The sequence below is a fragment of the Lepus europaeus genome, chromosome 2 (assembly GCF_033115175.1).
Source record: "Lepus europaeus isolate LE1 chromosome 2, mLepTim1.pri, whole genome shotgun sequence".
NCBI lineage: Eukaryota > Metazoa > Chordata > Mammalia > Lagomorpha > Leporidae > Lepus > Lepus europaeus.
Window position 1 is genome coordinate 471,063 of NC_084828.1, and position 18,300 is coordinate 489,362.

General features: G+C 47.0%; 1 protein-coding gene across 6 annotated transcripts in view; it reads right to left on the reverse strand.

The window, feature by feature from the left end:
- Positions 1-18,300, reverse strand: part of PCNT (pericentrin) — a 150,837-nt gene that overhangs the window by 11,596 nt on the left and 120,941 nt on the right. For all 6 annotated transcript variants that reach the window (XM_062204173.1, XM_062204190.1, XM_062204156.1 and 3 more), the window contains 4 exons: positions 17,483-17,914; positions 13,734-13,981; positions 12,261-12,363; positions 942-1,112 (listed from right to left, as the gene is read on the reverse strand). In XM_062204173.1, the coding sequence (XP_062060157.1) occupies positions 942-1,112; positions 12,261-12,363; positions 13,734-13,981; positions 17,483-17,914 (954 nt within the window). The remainder of the gene's footprint in view (positions 1-941; positions 1,113-12,260; positions 12,364-13,733; positions 13,982-17,482; positions 17,915-18,300) is intronic.

The window sequence follows — 18,300 nt, forward strand, 5'->3', positions numbered from 1 at the left end:
GAGTGAACCAGTGGATGGAAGGCCCCCCCCCCCTCTCCTTCTCCTTCTCTCTCTTTCAAATAAATAAATAAGTACAAAAAAAAGTGAGTTAAGCCAACATTTGGGACACTTGCATCCCTTATCAGATTGCTAGTCAATGAAGATCAATCTCTTTCTCTCTCTCACCCTGCTCTCCCATTTTTCCTTGCAAATAAATAAATAAATCTTAAAAAAAAAATAGCAGGCATTCCAGAAAAAAGCCCATCAAACTATACCACTAGGAAACTTTTAAATCATTTTAAATAAGAGCCAAATGAAATTCTAATTTGATCAGACTCTTGTATTCTTAGTCAATATTTTCTTTTTTTTTTTTTTTTTTTTGACAGGCAGAGTGGACAGTGAGAGAGAGACACAGAGAGAAAGGTCTTTCTTTACCATTGGTTCACCCTCCAATGGCCGCTGCGACCGGCACACGACACTGATCCAAAGCCAGGAGCCAGGTGCTTCTCCTGGTCTCCCATGTGGGTGCAGGGCCCAAACACTTGGGCCATCCTCCACTGCACTCTCGGGCCACAGCAGAGAGCTGGCCTGGAAGAGGGGCAACCGGGACAGAATCCGGAGCCCCGACCGGGACTAGAATCCGGTGTGCCGGCGCCACAGGCGGAGGATTAGCCTATTGAGCCGTGGCGCCAGGAGTCAATATTTTCTTTTATGAATGTGTATCAAATGTTATGTAGTAGTCAGGCTCACAGGGGACATATTGTGCTATGCGTATGTACAGGGTCAGTGAATAAATCAGAAAATGCACTAAGCTGCTACATAACACATCCTAGAACATTCAGTAAGACTGCCACACTGGTCAAAAAGGACAGTCTGGTGCACTCCAGCTGCCCCACATCACTGTGGTCTGGGGCCAGCAGCAGCACCTGAGCCACCTGTTGGCAGAAGGCATGGATACCTACACTGAGGGTGCAGCCCCTGTGCAGATGGTGCTTGAGGGTTTTCTCCAGCCTCGACACAGCCTTGCCGAGCTCAGCCTTCTCCCGAGTCACTGTGTTGAGGGCTTTTGTCAGAGAATCGTTGTCTTTCAGTAGGACATCTACAAGCTGCATCTGTAGCTCTGCTGCTGTTTTCTTGAAAAGGAGGGAAAAAAAATAAATTTATAAGAACTGTTTGTTAAAAGGCATCCATGTTCTTAGTTTATTTTCAAGAATGATTGTTTTTAATGTGCTTGGGGTTGGCATGGAAGCTTATGGGGGCTTCCAACTACAGTCCATCTACAGCACAGTAAAAAATACAGGACATCCAGTCACACTCTCCAACCTTGAAATACGGTTTGCACAAAACTGGGCTATTTGACTGACTATCTGTTTCGGTTGCTCTAATGACCATAACGGGTGAAACATCCAGAAGTGTCCAAGGCATAGCGCTTGTTTACTTTGAGGGCTCAGATGTTTAAGTCCCTTAAAGCTAAAAGTTCACACCTTCCACAACCAGACTTTGGTCTACAGGGGACACAGGGTCCTCAAAGGATGCCAGTTCCAATACCAACTGATACACTTCACGAGCAAGTCTCAGGGCAGGACGCTGGACAAGCGGTGCAGCTCTCCAGGTGCACACTGCTCCTACCGCAGACAGGATGGTTTCATCCACATCACAGAGCACCCACCAGGGGTGCAGGCTGGCAGCAGCTCAGAGGCAGCGGACAGGGAGCTCCGGGTTTTCATTACAGTGAAGGTTCATAATGTGACTCCAGACACGCAGGCTGGGCAGAGAGGCTGGACGTTCTACAAAACTGGAGCATCTGCCCTCAGAGAACAGAACCCAAGACTCCTCCAAGTCCAGGCCATGCACGGTGAGTGACATGCTCAGAGGGGAGTACAGACAAAGACATTTTGTGGGCGGCAGGGTCAAGACCCTAAAGACCATATAAAATGTAACAGAACATGGAGGGTACCTGGCACCCGAATCCCATTGGGTCCACGTGCTCAACAGCATGATAAATGAAGTCAGCAAGAACAGGGAGGGAGAGCAGGAGGGTTAAGCCACCTCCTGCAGTGCTGGCATCCCACATGAGTGCCAATTTGAATCCCAGATGCTCCAGTTCCGATCCAACTCTCTGCTATGTGCCTGGGAAAGCAGTGGAACATGATCCCAAGTGCTTGGGCTCCTGTACCCATGTGGGAATCTGGATGGAGCTACAGGCTCCTGGCTTCAGCCTGGTACAGTCTGCTGTTGTGGCCATCTGGGGAATTAACCAGCAGATGCAAGATCTCTGTCTCTCCTCTCTCTCTGTAACTCCGCCTCTCAAATAAATAAAAATAATTCTTAGAAAAATAAAGGTTGGGGAGGGGGAGTGGCATTGTGGCATGGCAAGTTAAGCTGCCATCTGTGACGCCAGCACCCCACACGGGCGCCAGTTGGAATCCCAACTGCTCCACTTCTGATCCAGCTCCCTGCTAATGACCCAGGAAAGCAGTGCAAGATGGCCCAAGTGTTTGGGCCCCTGCACCCAGACTCCTGGTTTCAGCCCGGTCCAGTGCTGGCAGTTTGGCCGTTTGGCCAAACCAACAGAGGGGAGGGAAGGTTTCTCTCCTTCTCTCTCCCTCACTCTCTTTTCTCTCTAACTCTGCCTTTTAAAAAAATAAATAAATATTAAAAAAAAAAAAAAAGAAAGAAAGAAAAAAGGAGCCGTTGCTGTGGCATAGCAGGGAAAGCCACAGCCTGCAGTGCCAGCATCCCATATTGGCGTGCTTTGAGTCCTGGCTGCTCCACTTCTGACCAAGCTCTCTGCTATGGCCTGGGAAAGCAGAAGAAGATGGCCCAAGTGCTTGGGCCCCTGCACCTGTGTGGGAGATCTGGAAGAAGCTCCTGGCTTCAGATCAGTGCAGCTCTGGCTGTTGCGGCCAACTGGGGAGTAAACCAGCGATAGAAGACCCTCCCTCTCTCTCCCTCCCTCTCTCTCTTTCTCTCTCTCTCTGTATGTGTGTGTGTGTATAACTCTGACTTTCAAATAATTAAATCTTAAAAAAGGGAAGCTGCCTGAATAGTGAGGAGCCTCATTCACCTCAGTTACAGAAAAGCACCAGAATAACAAAGGAAAGAGTACGTCTCCAGGGGACTGATTGAGGGAAACCTTCAGTGAGGAAGCTATGGGAACAGCAAAGTCACAGTGGCTCTGAAAGCCAGCAGAGGGAGAGGAACAAAGCACCCCGCCCCACATCCTCTATGTTAGCTCCCTAGCCAGGGCTGGAGTAAGAGGCATCCTCTTGTAAAGAGTAAACAGGAAAGAAGCCCGGCTACCTGTAACCACCACAGATGGCGGTTTAACTCAGAACTGCACAGTCCTCCCTGACTTTATTTACTTTTAAAGATTTATTTATTTATTTATTATTTGGAAAGTCAGAGTTACAGAAAAAGAGGCAGAGATAGAGATCTTCCATCCGCTGGTTCACTCCCCACAGCCACAATGGCCAGTGCTGGGCCAGGCCGAAGCCAGGAACCATGAGGCAGGAGCTTCATCCGAGTCCCTCATGTGGGTGACAGGTACCCAAACACTTAGCACAGAGCTGGATGGGAAGTGGAACAGCTGGACACAAACCACGCATAGGGGATGCCAGCACTGCAGGCAGCTTTACCCGTTCGTTACACCACAACCCCAGTCCCCTACTGACTTTAAATCCAGTGACTGGGGTCCCAGCAAACTTTGCTCTAAAAGCACACGCATATTCCCTCCCTCTGCCACCAAATCTCCAGGCTCTGGGCTGCTGCTACACTGTATTTTGACTTCAGGGACAGCAAGCAGCCCTGCTAGTATCAGAAGCTGCAGAAGCAGGGCAGCACTTCCCAGGGCAGAGACCAAGACCCCTGCACCTTACAGCTGTGACAATTATGGACACAAGCCCCAAAGCCATGCTCACTTGCTCTGCATTATCCAGGAAAGCTCCCTTGGTTTCTCAGGGATCAGCACCAGCAGCAGCCCATAAAACATTCAACAGGGCCAGCCCTGAGGAAGTCCCTCTGCATCTGTTAGCACATGGTACTGGGTACCCAGGGCACAAGCCCCAGTATCACACTTACATGCCCCATGGGAACTGGGAGCAAGGGTCCCTGTGCCCTACTGACCTTGGACAATCACCACTGATGTATACTCCCTGTAGTATACGGAATTCACCTGCGGTTTGTGGAGAGCCCTATCTACACTCCTCTGCTTCAGGCTGGTGGCTGCCAGGCAACAGTCCTGACTCTGTGAGTTCGGGATAACAACACCACTGCCCCTGCATCTCCAGGACTACTGTCAGTGCTAGATTCCTCAGAGCCTGCATTCCACCACTCCAGACACATGACTGCCAGTGTAAAATCCCCGGCATACTTCGTAGGACTGGGACGAGGTCCATTTTATATACCTCAGTGCTGGGACTATAGCTTTTGGAGCTAAAAACAGTCATATTGTCCCAGCAAGACCAGACACATCATACTGTTCCAGAGACATAGCTGTTAGTGCCACCAGCCCCAGGCTTGCCTGGTGGGGTAAAAGGACAGCCCCTTCTGTGTCCCTCAGTACCAAGAGCAGGGCCCCAACCACCACAAACTAAGTGTGGCAGACTCCCAACTCTCTGGGGACTGAAGATACATAGCCCAGGAAGCCCAGATCCACTCCAAAATCTTAATTCTACCTCTATGAACTACTACAAACTGACATTTGGGGCACTCTTAGGCACTGCTGACACTGACTAGAGCTAAAGAAATCACTTAGAGGTTATACTTCGTGGCTCACCTAGAATCAAAGCCAAAACAAAACAAAACAAAAACAAGGCAAAAACCTAAGTGATATCCCATATTCCATCTAAACAAAAAAGTCTTTTCCGGCCGGCGCCGTGGCTTAACAGGCTAATCCTCCGCCTTGTGGCACCAGCACACCGGGTTCTAGTCCCGGTTGGGGCACCGGATTCTCCTCTTCCCGGTTGCCCCTCTTCCAGGCCAGCTCTCTGCTGTGGCCAGGGAGTGCAGTGGAGGATGGCCCAAGTGCTTGGGCCCTGCACCCCATGGGAGACCAGGAGAAGCACCTGGCTCCTGCCATCGGAATAGCGTGGTGCGCCGGCCGCAGCGCGCCTACCGCGGCGGCCATTGGAGGGTGAACCAACGGCAAAAAGGAAGACCTTTCTCTCTGTCTCTCTCTCTCACTATCCACTCTGCCTGTCAAAAAATAAAAAAAATAAATAAATTAAAAAAAAAAAAGTCTTTTCCAATGAAACTACTCCATAAAAAAATCTACTCCTTAAAGAAGACAAAACTCGGCCGGCACCATGGCTTAACAGGCTAATCCTCCGCCTTGCGGCGCCAGCACACCGGGTTCTAGTCCCGGTTGGGGCACCGGATTCTATCCCGGTTGCCCCTCTTCCAGGCCAGCTCTCTGCTATGGCCTGGGAAGGCAGTGGAGGATGGCCCAAGTGTTTGGGCCCTGCACCCGCATGGGAGACCAGGAGAAGCACCTGGCTCCTGGCTTCAGATCAGCGCGGTGCGCCGGCCGCAGCGGCCACTGGAGGGTGAACCAACGGCAAAAAGGAAGACCTTTCTCTCTGTCTCTCTCTCTCACTATCCACTCTGCCTGTCAAAAAGAAAAAAAAAAAGAAGAAGACAAAACTCTTACACCAGATGTGCAGACACAACATAGAGACACAGGAAATACGAAGAAGCAATGAAGCACGACACCTCCAAAAGAACACAACGGTCCCCACAAGTACATCCTGGTCTGAAGGACATCGAGGAAATGCCTGATCCCAAGGAAACTCAATGAGATTCAGGACAACACAGACAGAAATTTAAAGAAATGAGGAAGACAACAGTTGTATGACAAAGAGACAGAAATCATTAAAAAGAACCAAACAGAAAATTCTGGAGCTGAAAACATCAATCAATGAGATAAAAAATACAATGGAAAGCTTCAATAACAGAACAGACCAAGTAGAAGACAGAATTTCTGATTTGGAGGACAAAACTTTTCAAATAATCCAATGAGACAAAAATTAAAAGAGAGTAATTAAAGAGAATGAAGAAAGCCTATGTGACATATGAGATACCATTAAGCAAACAAATATTCTTATTATAAGGATACCTGAAGGAAAAGGGCATTGAAAGCCCACTGAATGAAATGAAGTAATAGTTCAAAACTTCCCAAGTCTTAAAAGAGACACGGACATCCAGATACAGGAAGCTCAAGGGACCCTACGCAGACTGAAAGAAAAAAAGTCTTCTCCAAGGTATATTACAGTTAAGGATAATCACAGAATCCTAAAGACAGTGAAAGGAAAACATCAAGTTACACAAAAAAGAAAACCCATTAGGCTAACAGCAGACTTCTTAGTAGAAAGCCTCTAGGCCAAGAGAGAGTGGAATAATACATTCAAAGTCTTGAAAGAGAGATTTTCAACCAACACTATATCCAGCAAAACTATCCTTTAGAAGTGAAAGAGACATAAAGCATTTCTCAGACAAGTAAAAACTAAGAGAATTCATCACCATCAACCCAGCCTTCTCAGAAATCCTAAAGGGGGTCCCACATTAGAACAAATCATCATGAAAATACATGACAGGGTCAGCGCCGCGGCTCAATAGGCTAATCCTCTGCCTTGCGGCGCCAGCACACCGGGTTCTAGTCCCGGTCGGGGCGCCGGATCCTGTCCTGGTTGCCCCTCTTCCAGGCCAGCTCTCTGCCGTGGCCCGGGAGTGCAGTGGAGGATGGCCCAAGTCCTTGGGCCCTGCACCCGCATGGGAGACCAGGAGAAGCACCTGGCTCCTGCCTTCAGATCAGCGTGGTGCACCAGCTGCAGTGCGCCAGCCACGGCAGCCATTGGAGGGTGAACCAACGGCAAAGGAAGACCTTTCTCTGTGTCTCTCTCTCTCACTGTCTACTCTGCCTGTCAAAAAGAAAAAAAGAAGAAAAAAAAAAAAGAAAGAAAATACATGACAGGCCCAAATTCACTAACACAGCAGACACAATCAGTAACCAACTGACCAAATGACAGCACTGAGTTCTTATCTATCAACATTAACCTAGAAAGGAAATGGATCCAATTCCCCAATCAAAAGATACAGACTGGCCAAATAGATTAAAAAACAACAACAACAACAACCACTATATGTTGCCTATAAGAAACTCACTTCACAGATAAGGGTACACACAGATCAGGGCCAGCATTGTTGGCATAGCAGGTAAAGTCACAGCCTGTAGTGCCGGCATCCCATACGGGAGCCAATTTGTGTCCCGGCTGCTCCTCTTCCGATACAGCTCTCTGCTTATCGCCTGGGAAAGCAGTGGAAGATGGCTCAAATGTTGAGGCCTCTGCACACACGTGGGAGACCCAGAAGAAGTTCCTGGCTCCTGACTTTGGATCAGCTCAGCTCCAACTGTTTAGGCCATTTGGGGAGTGAACCAGCAGATAGAGGACCTTTCTCTGTCTGTCCCTCTGTCTGTAACTCTACTTCTCAAATAAATAAATAAATAAATAAAATCTTTAAAAAAAAAAAAGATACATACAGATTGAAAGTGAAGGGTTGGTAAAAGATATACCATGCAAATGGAAATAAAAAATGAGATGGGGTAGTTACACTCATATAAGATAAAACAGACTTTAAATCAAAAATTATTAAAAAGAAATAAACGATATAACATTTATTAGAGGCTGACACCACGGCTCACTTGGCTAATCCTCCTCCTGTGGTGCTGGCACCCCGGGTTCTAGTCCCGGTTGGGGCACCAGATTCTGTCCTGGTTGCTCCTCTTCCAGTCCAGCTCTCTGCTATGGCCTGGGAAGGCAGTGGAAGATGGCCCAAGTGCTTGGGCCCTGCACCCGCATGGGAGACCGGGAAGAAGCACCCAGCTCCTGGCTTCGGATTGGCACAGCGCACCGGCTGTAGTGGCCATTTGGGGGGTAAACCAACGGAAGGAAGACCTTTCTCTCTGTCTCTCTCTCACTGTCTAACTCTGCCTGTCAAAAAAAAAATAAACATAAATATAAAATTTAAAAAAAATTATTAGAAAATTGATTCAGCAAGAAGATACAGCAATCATAAATATATATGCATCCAATATATGACCACCAAGAGTAAAGTCAATATCACTAGATTTCAAGGGAGAGATACACTCCTATACAATAATGGTGGCTGAGTCCTTCAATTACCCACTGTCATTAATGGACAAATCAACCAAGATACCTCAGACTTGAACTGTTATCATAGAGCAAATGAATCTATAGACATTTACAAAACATTTCAACCAAAAGCTACAGAACACACATTCAGCACATAGAACATTTTCTAGCAAAGACTGTAAACAACTGAAACCATAATATGTATTTCCTCAGAACAAAAGAAATAAAACTAGAAATCAACAACATGAAGAACAATAAAAAATTTACAAATACATGAAAATTTAACAACATGCTCCTGAATGACCAACGGATTATTGAAAAAAATAAAAAAATTTCTTGAAACAAATGAAGATGAAAACACAACATATCAGAATCTGTGGGATATATCAAAAGCAGTATGAAGAGTATTTACAGCAATTAGTGTCTACCTGAAAAAATTATATGTCAAACAATCTAATGAAGCACTTCAAGGACTTAGAAAAACAAGAAAAAGATGAAACTCCAAAATAGCAAGAGCTGAGAATAATAAAAATCAGAGCAAAAATAAACAAAATTCAAAGTAAAAAAAATCTGGTTTTTTTGAAAATTTTTGAAAAAAATAAACTTTTAGCAAGAATGACCAAAAAAATTTTAAAAATTAAAAAATAAAAACAAATGAAAAAAGGAGACACTATAACAAACACCAGAAAACAATAAGTTATAAGAAACTATGATGAACAACTACATGCCAACAAGTTGGAAAACCTCAAAGAAATAGATAAATTCTTAGATACATATAACCTACCAAGATTAAAGCAAGAAGATATTGAAAATCTAAATAGACCCATAGCAAGTAATGAGACTGAAACAGTAATTGAAACTCTCTCATCAGTAGAGGCAGAGAAAGCAATAATATTCAGCATTCCTTCTTGACAAAAACTTATAGAAAGAACATATCTCAAAATTACAAAGGCTATACATGACAAACCAACAGCAAGTATCATACTGACTGGGGAGAACCTGAAAGCATTTCCCCTCAGATCTAGAACAGACAAGGATGTCCACTTTCACCACTTATTTTTATTATTTTTTTTTAGGATTTATTTATGTGAAAGGCAGAGACAGAAGAGATACAGAAAAAGTGTGAGAGACAGAAAGATCTTCCATCTGCTGGTTCACTCCCCAAAAAGCTACAATAGCCGGGGCTGGACCAGGCCAAAGCCAGGAGCCTAGAACTCTACCCACATCTCCCACATTGGTGGCAGGGACCCAAGCACTTGAGCCATCTTCTGCTGCCTACCCACACACATTTTCAGAGAGTTGAATCAGAAGTGGAGTAGCTGAGACCTGAATCTGCTCTCAGATAGGAGCCTGGTGGATTAACCCCTTATACCACAATGCTGGCCCCCTGTATTAAAAGTATATACGCTAGCCGGCGCTGCGGCTCAGTAGGCTAATCCTTCGCCTGTGGTGCCGGCACACTGGGTTCTAGTCCCGGTCGGGGCACCGATCCTGTCCCGGTTGCCCCTCTTCCAGGCCAGCTCTCTGCTGTGGCCAGGGAGTGCAGTGGAGGATGGCCCAAAGTCCTTGGGCCCTGCACCCCATGGGAGACCAGGAGAAGAACCTGGCTCCTGCCATCAGAACAGCGTGGTGCGCCGGCCGCAGTGCACCTACCGCGGCGGCCATTGGAGGGTGAACCAACGGCAAAAAGGAAGACCTTTCTCTCTGTCTCCCTCTACTCTCCACTCTGCCTGTCAAAAAAAAAAAAAAGTATATACGCTGCTGAAGCGAGCAACCCCTGTATTAAAAGTATTAACAAGAGCAATTAGAGAAAAGAAAGAAAGGGCATCAAAATTGGAAAGGAGGAAATAAAAATTCCCCTTTTGCAGATGACATGATTTTGTACAGGGAGAAACCTACACACTCATTAGAACTGACAAACTAATTCAGTAAAGCCACTGCACCAAAAAGCAACATACAAAAACAGTAACATTTTATATACCAATAAAGATTTTGCTGGATGAATAATAAAAAAAAGAAATTCCATTCACAAGAATTATAAAAAATTTAAATGTTAAGGAATAAATTTAACCAAAGTAATGAAAGATCTCCACAATGAAAATTATAAAATACTAAGGAAAAAAAATCATCAAGGACACAAAAAAAATGGAAGATAGTCTGTGTTCGTGAGTTGGAAGAAATTAATGTCATTAAAATGTCCATACTACCTAAAACAATCTTTTATCTAAATTCAACATAATCCCTATCCAATGATAGTCTTTACAGAATTAGAAAAAGGCAATCCTAAAATTCATACAGAACCACGAAAGACCCAGAATAGCCAAAAAAAGCCTAAGCAAAAAACAAAATCAAACTATAGGCACAATATCTGATTTCAAAGCATACTACAAAACTATGGTAATCAAAAACAGCATGGCAGTGGGCTAAAACCAACACACAGATCAATGGACTAGAACAGAGAGCCCAGAATTAATCCACATACATACAGTCAACTGATTTTTGATAAAAGTGCCGAGAACACACAGGAGAAACTGCAGTCTTTTCAATAAACGGTGCTGGCAAACCAGATATACATATGTAGAAAAAAGAAATTGGATTTCTACTTCTCGCCACATACAAACATTTACTCAAAATGGATGAAAGACCTAAATTTAAGGCCTAAAACTGTAAAATTGCTGGAAGAAAAATTATAGGAATCATTTTAAGACACTGGTGTAGGCAATGATTTTTTTTTTTTTTTTGACAGGCAGAGTGGACAGTGAGAGAGAGACAGAGAGAAAGGTCTTCCTTTGCCGTTGGTTCACCCTCCAATGGCCGCCGCGGTAGGCGCGCTGTGGCCGGCGCACCGCGCTGATCCCAAGGCAAGAGCCAGGTGCTTCTCCTGGTCTCCCATGGGGTGCAGGGCCCAAGGACTTTGGGCCATCCTCCACTGCACTCCCTGGCCACAGCAGAGAGCTGGCCTGGAAGAGGGGCAACCAGGACAGGATCGGTGCCCCGACCGGGACTAGAACCCAGTGTGCCGGCGCCGCAAGGCGGAGGATTAGCCTAGTGAGCCGCGGCGCCAGCCGGCAATGATTTTTTTAATAAGACCCAAAAAGCACAGGCAACAAAGGTAAAACTAGACAAATGAGATTATATTAAACTCTGAAGCTTCTACATAGCAAAAGAAACAATCAACAGAGTGAAACTACATCTAATAGAATGGAAGAAAATATATGCTAGCTACTTACCTCACAAAGGTTTAATATCCACAATATATCAGAGACTCAAAAAATTCATCAACCAAAAACTAACCAATCCAGATAAGAAAAGGGCAAAGCACCTAACAGTTCTCAAAAGAAGAAAAACCTGACCAACAGATATATGAAAAAAATGCTAAATATCAATTGCCACCAGAGAAATGCAGTCAGAATCACCCTGAGATCCACCCCTGTTGTGGCTGTTAACAGAAAGAGACAGTAACAAATGCTGATGAGGATGTGGAGAAAAGGGCGCTCTTCTACACTCGGTGGGAATGTAAATCAGCACAGGACTGTGGAAAACAGCACAGAGTTATTTAAAAAACTAGAACTAGAACTGCCATATGATCAGCAACCCATTACTGGGTAAATATCCAAAAGACAGGAAACCAAAGAGATACGTGCTGCACCACAATTACTTACAACAACCAAGGTGTCCATCATAAGATAAATGGATTAAAAAAACTGTGGTGTATAAACATAACAGAATGCTCTTCAGCCATAAAAAAGAATGAAATCCTGTCTCTTGATGCAAATGGATGGAACTGGAGGACATCATGTTGAGTGAAATAAGCCAGACACAGAAACACAAAGGTTGCATATTCTCCCACATATGTGGAGGCCAAAAAAAACGAGGTAAAACAACCCAGAACCCTCCATATGGTCACAGAATGCTGATTAACAGAGGCTGGGAGCGATAACCTCCCAGAACCTGGTGTGGTTAGTGGATTGTGACAAAGACACTAGTAAGAGGTAAAAGGTAAAACTAAAAAGGAAGTTTCAGAGCCACCCCAATGTCCTCTCCAGGGACAGAAACAGCATGTGACTCACTGAGCTCCTGCCCTGACGTCAGGCCAGGGGGCACTGGCAGGGGCAGCAGCCCCAGGCTTACCTGAGAGGAAGGGGATGTGCTCAGTTCAGACTTCAGGTCCTCCAACGTGTGAAGCAAAGACGTCACCGCCTTCTCATTGGAGGATGTCCAACCCTTAATAGTCCTGCAAAAACCACATGGCATCAAAAAGGTTTACACCAAAAAGGCATTTCCCAAATGCCTCCTGTCCAGAGCTCTAAAACAACTCTGCTGAAGAGACAAAGACAACGTGTTTAGCGGCCAGCACTGGGATGCAGCAGGCTGAGCTGCCCTGTGTGACACCAGCATCCCATATTGGAGTGCTGGCTCCAGTCCCTGATGCTCCATTTCTGATCCAGCGCCTTGCTGGTGCACCTGGGCGCTTGCTACCCTTGTTGGGGAACAGGATGGAGTTTCAGGCTCCTGGCTTCAGACTAGTCCAATCTGGCTGTTGCAGGCATTTCAGGAGGGAACCAGCAGATGGGAAATCAATCTCTCTCTTGCCTTCACTTTCTCTGTCAGTCTGCCTTTCAAATAAATAAATCTTTTTTATAAAAGAAAAGAGGTTTACCCAGCATCCATTGGAAACTCCAGGGTTACTTTTCAGGTTCCAGAAAATTTTGTGTGCATAATCTATGCATATTTATGAATTACTCCACTAAGCCATATTTTGTCCATAAAAGTAGGTGGGGACTGGCAACCCATAGCAGGGTGGCAGGACCTGTGGGCACACACTTCTATGAAGCTTATAAACCTCCTATCAGGGGCCAGCGCTGTGGCATAGCGGGTAAGGCCACAGCCTTCAGTGCTGGCATCCCATATTGGCAACTGGTTCGAGTCATGGCTGCTCCACTTCCTATCCAGCTCTCTGCTATGGTCTGGGAAAGCAGTGGAAGATGGCCCAAATCCTTGGGTCCCTGTACCTGCGTGGGAGACCTGGAAGAAGCTCCTGGCTCCTGACTTTGGATTGGCAATCGGCACAGCTCCAACCACTGCAGCCAACTGGGGCGAGAACCAGCGGATGGAAGACCTCTCTCTCTCTCTCTCTGCCTCTCCTTCTCTGTGTAACACTGACTTTCAAATAAACAAATCTTTAAAAAAAAAAAAAAAAAGAAAGAAAGAAACATCCTGCCACTCAGCGCCTGGTACAGGGCATGACCAGGCACCCACGGGCCACACTCAACGGCTTTCTGCAGCGACTGTGTGCCAATCACTGGAGACACTATCCTAAATGGAACTTTCCTTAGAAATCACGAGTTCTATCACAAACTCAGGTATGGGTGGGAAAACACTGCCAGCTACATTACTTTATACAAAGAAAAAGACAAATATCAACATTAATTTTTCTGCTCATTCTAACATTAGAATGTAAAACTTATAATTTTGTCAGTATCTTTCAGGAGAGTCCTCTCTGCAAACTCATGGAAAAAGGACAGTGAGTTCATTAAAACATGGTTGTGAAATCAAAGACACGCCCCAAACTTCAGAATCTGGCTAAGTGAGGCCAGTCCACACCTGTCCACAGTCTGGTTAATGAAGCCGGTCAGCAGTCCAGCAGCCCCAAGCAGTTGCTGTCTTATCTTCTCCAGTTCTTGGTGCCGCTCCTGGAGGCGGTCCAGCTCTGAGCCATCGGCCCTGCGGGGAGAGCTCAGGCGAGAACCAACACCACGTGGCAGTGTCTCTTTGGACTCCAGGGCTCTCACCGTCTGCTGAAGCTGCTTGATTTTATGCTCATCACGCTGGCGCTGCAGTTCTAATTCTCGCTGTTATCAATGGAAAAACAACACACGGAAGAGACCTTCAGTGAGTTTTCCAGAAAAACTGACAAGCAAAAGACCAAAATTGGTTGTGTACAAGAGGAGGCCCTCCCCACCAGCACCAGAGCACTCGGAGCAGTCCCTGTTCTGTACATGAGCTCCTAAAACTGAGGCTTTGGGAGGCCCCACAGAGTCAACACAGCCTCCACCCAGAGATGGGCAGGCAGGGCACACGGCAGGCACACAGTGGCAAAGGTCCTCATCCACGCTGTGGAGATCTATGGGGCTTTTCCCAGGCCCAAGGCAGACATTCAGAGTCAAAAGGAGAGGCCTAAATGACTGAAGCAAGTTTCACAGTCACTAGTCCCATGTACACACACCCAGGAACACACACCATGCCCAAACATACATGCTAACACAGACGCAGGCAGGCATAAACACACATGTACTCAGAAACCAGCTGGAGAAGCTTGGGCACAGCCTGGGGTTCGAGCCAGTTACTGGTTTCCCTGACTTCACCTTCCCCTCTGTAAGTGGAGGTGCTGGGCCCGGTGCTGGGTGTGGGAACAGTGCCTCAGCAGGTGGGAGAGTTCCCTGCTCCAGGACGACTCACTGGGCAGGGACAGAGAGACGTGACCTCAGCAGTAGTGAGCGGGAGCGGGGGCACTGCAGGGAGAAGCAAGACCTCAGGAAGAACCCCCCGCTGTGCCAGAGGGGTCTGCCCCTGGGACAGCCAAGAGGCGGTGGCTAGAATGGCCCCTCACATTAGGGGAAACCCCAGAACCAAGAGCAACTCCACAGGGGAGGTGGCTTCAAGACCCAGATCACTGGCACCAACTCCTCCCTCAGGTGGCCCGGGCTCTGTTTTGCGCTCGATCCTCCTCACATCACCTCACTCCATGCCTGAGCAACATGAGCAAACAGAGACGATGGATTTATCTGTTTTTTAGATGAGGGGGCTGACAGGTTCATAACTTTGGAAAAGATGAAATTGTGCCTGGAGGAACCATCTCAGGAAGCTTCAGCAGCTACGATTAGAGGATTCTGTGATGCAGATTACATGAACTACCCGCAGTAAAAACAGTCCCATAAGGGCTATGTCACTTAAAATTCCCATCAAGGTACACCGTGAACAACAGTTACTAATGTTTAAAGCATGTGCATGGTACTTATTTTTTAAGGAGATTTATTTTATTTATTTGAAAAACAGAGTTAGAGGTCTTCCATCCACTGGTTCACTCCCCAAATGGCTGCAACGGCCAGAGCTTGGCCGATCTGAAGCCAGGAACCAGGAGCTTCTTCTGGGTCTCCCATGCAGGTACAGGGGCCCAAGGACTTGGGCCATCTTCTACTGCTTTCCCAGGCCATAGCAGAGAGCTGGATCGGAAGTGGAGCAGCCGGGGCTTGAACTGGTGCCCATATGCGATGCTGGCACTGCAGGCTGAGACTTTAACCTACTGTGCCACAGTGCCAGCTCTGGTATTTATTTTTTTAAGTAATCATGGTGCCACTCATTTTTACAAAAAAAAAAGAAATTAAATAATAAAAGGAATGGCTGGAAACGTTAGATATAGTTTGGGGAAGTTCTCAAAAATGGAATCACATGGGGTTAGAACTGTGGTTTAGCAGGTTAATCTGCTGCCTATAGTGCTGACATCCCAAATGGGCACCAGTTAGACTCCTGGCTGCTCCACTTCCACATCAGCTCCCTCATGATGTGCCTGGGAAAGCAGTGGAAGATGGTCCAAGTGCCTGGGCCCTGCCACCCACATGGGAGACCCAGAAGTTCCTGGCTCCCGGCTTCAGCCTGGCCCAGCCCTGCAATTGAGGCCAAATGGGGAGCAAAACAGCAGATGGAAGACCTTTCTCCATCTTCCAGTCCAGCTCTCTGCTGTGGCCTGGGAGGGCAGTGGAGGATGGATCAAGTACTTGGGCCCTGCACCTGCATGGGAGGCGAGGAGGAAGCACCTGGCTCCTGGCTTCGGATCGGTGCGGCACGGCACGCTGGCCATAGTGGCCATTTGGAGGGTGAACCAACGGAAGGAAGACCTTTCTCTTTCTCTCTCTCAATGTCTAACTCTGCCTGTCAAAAAAAAAAAAAAAAAAAGAAAGAAAGAAAAAAAAAAGAAAAGAAATGAAGGAGGATCTAAAGAAATGGAGAGATGTTCATGTTCACCACATTAGAAGACTTACCCTTGTTAAGATATTAATACTACCCAAAGCTATCTACAGATTTAATAAAATCTCTATCAAAAATCCAGCAGCTTTTATTGCAGAAATAAAAAACCCTGTCCTCCCATTCACACAGAATTCCAAGGTGCCCACATGACTAAAACAACTTTGAGGGGCCGGTGCTGTGGTATAGCAGGTAAAGATACTGCCTCCAGTGCCGGCATCCCACACGGGTGCCGGTTCAAGTCCCGGCTGCTATACTTCCGATCCAGCTCTCTGCTATGGCCTGGGAAAACAGTAGAAGATGGCCCAAGTGCTTGGGCCCCTGCACCCGTGTGGGAGACCCAGAAGAAGCTCCTGAGTCCTGGCTTCAGATCGGCACAGCTCTGGCCATTGTGGTCAACTGGGGAGTGAACCAGCGGGTGGAAGACCTCTCTCTTTCTCTGCCTCTCCTTCTCTGTGTAACTCTTTCAAATAAATAAATAAAAACCTATATATAAAAAAAAAACTTTGACAAATGGTCTTGGGGGGCCGGCGCAGTGGTGTAGTGGGTAAAGCTGCCGCCTCCAGTACCAGCCTCCCATATGGGCGCCAGTTCGAGTCCTGGCTGCTCCATTTCCGATCCAGCTCTCTGCTATGGCCTGGGAAAGAGTAGAAGATGGCCCAAGTCCTTGGGCCCCTGCAGCCGCATGGGAGACCCAGAAGAAGCTCCTGGCTCTGGATTGGCGCAGCTCCAGCTGTTGCTGCCAATTAGGGAGTGAACCAGCGGATAGGAGACCTCTCTCTCTCTCTCTCTCTCTCTCTCTGCCTCTTTTTCTCTCTCTGTGTAACTCTTTCAAATAAATAAATAAATCTTTTTAAAAAAGAAAAATGTTATGCCCTATGTAATAATAGAGTAACATAAAATCTAATTATATTAGGAAAAAAAAAAAGAAAGGTTTGGAAGGATTATATTTCCTGATTTCAAAAATTGCTACAAACCCACAGTGTGGTATGGTCCTAGGGATGCACAAACAGAACCAAGGAAGAGAGGAGATGGGCCAGGACCACACACCCTGGGAACTGTCGGAGCCCTGCAGCTGCTCATGGTTTCCAGGAACGACCGTTTCCGGGCCGGTGCTCGCCAGCTTCTCCTTGTCTCTCTGCCACTTCTTCCACTTCTCCACGTCCGCTGACCTTCATCTCCGTTCTCTTCCTTGCATCCTTGTGTCCCTCTTGCTCTCTCACTCTGGTGTGTAACCGCTAATTCTGCCTGCAACCACGCCGGGTTCTCCCTCTCCCACTCCAGACAGCATCTCAGCTCTTGCCTTTGGGTCGCCTCCCAGTGGCACTCACCTCCTTCTCTTTGCCGAGCTCCTCACAGCGCTTCTGGACCTCGGCCTCCAGCTGGCGCTGTGTGTGGGCGGCCTGCTGCTGCACCTTGTCCAGCAGCGCCTGCAGCTCGCTCACGCGGCACTTCTCCTCCTTCAGCTTCCGCAGCAGGGCGTGATGCGTCTGTGTCTCCTGCGGCCTCCGGCTCAGCTGCTCTGTCAGGAGCCGCTCGTGCTGCAAGGCCTCCGACAGCTCCAGAGTGTGGCTCTTCTCCGCCTCCAGGCTCTTCTGGAGCTCGGCGAGTTGGCCCCGCTCCTGCGCCAGCAGCGCCTCACAGCGCGAGTACTCAATCTGCAGCTCCTTCTGAAGGTTGTCCTTCGCCGTTTGCTCGTGCTTTAATGCAACGCACAGTCGGCTGTTCTGCGCACACTGCTTCTCCAAAGACAGTCTTAGCTCCTAGGTCGGCGAAAAAGTGAGATGCGAAAAGTAACCAATCAAAAGCAAAAAATATCTGAATAGTGTTCATGCCCAAATTTCTGTCTAGATGCTTTGACCCAGCAATTACAGCTTCTGAGACTGAGTCTACAGATTAAAACATCTACATTCCTGTTACGTTGTTATGATAACTGCATGGCTGAGGGACTTTTGGGAAGTGGCGCTGAGTAAATGCACAAAACACATCCCAGACGCAGAGACGTCCTTTATCCCTCCCTCAAAACACCACAGCACAAGCACTCACACACACACACAGCCTGCTGGCTACGATCTGCATTTTCCACGCTGGTCAAAGACTGAGGGGAGTTTTGCTCTGAACTAAAGAACACCTGTCTTTCCCCAGCAGC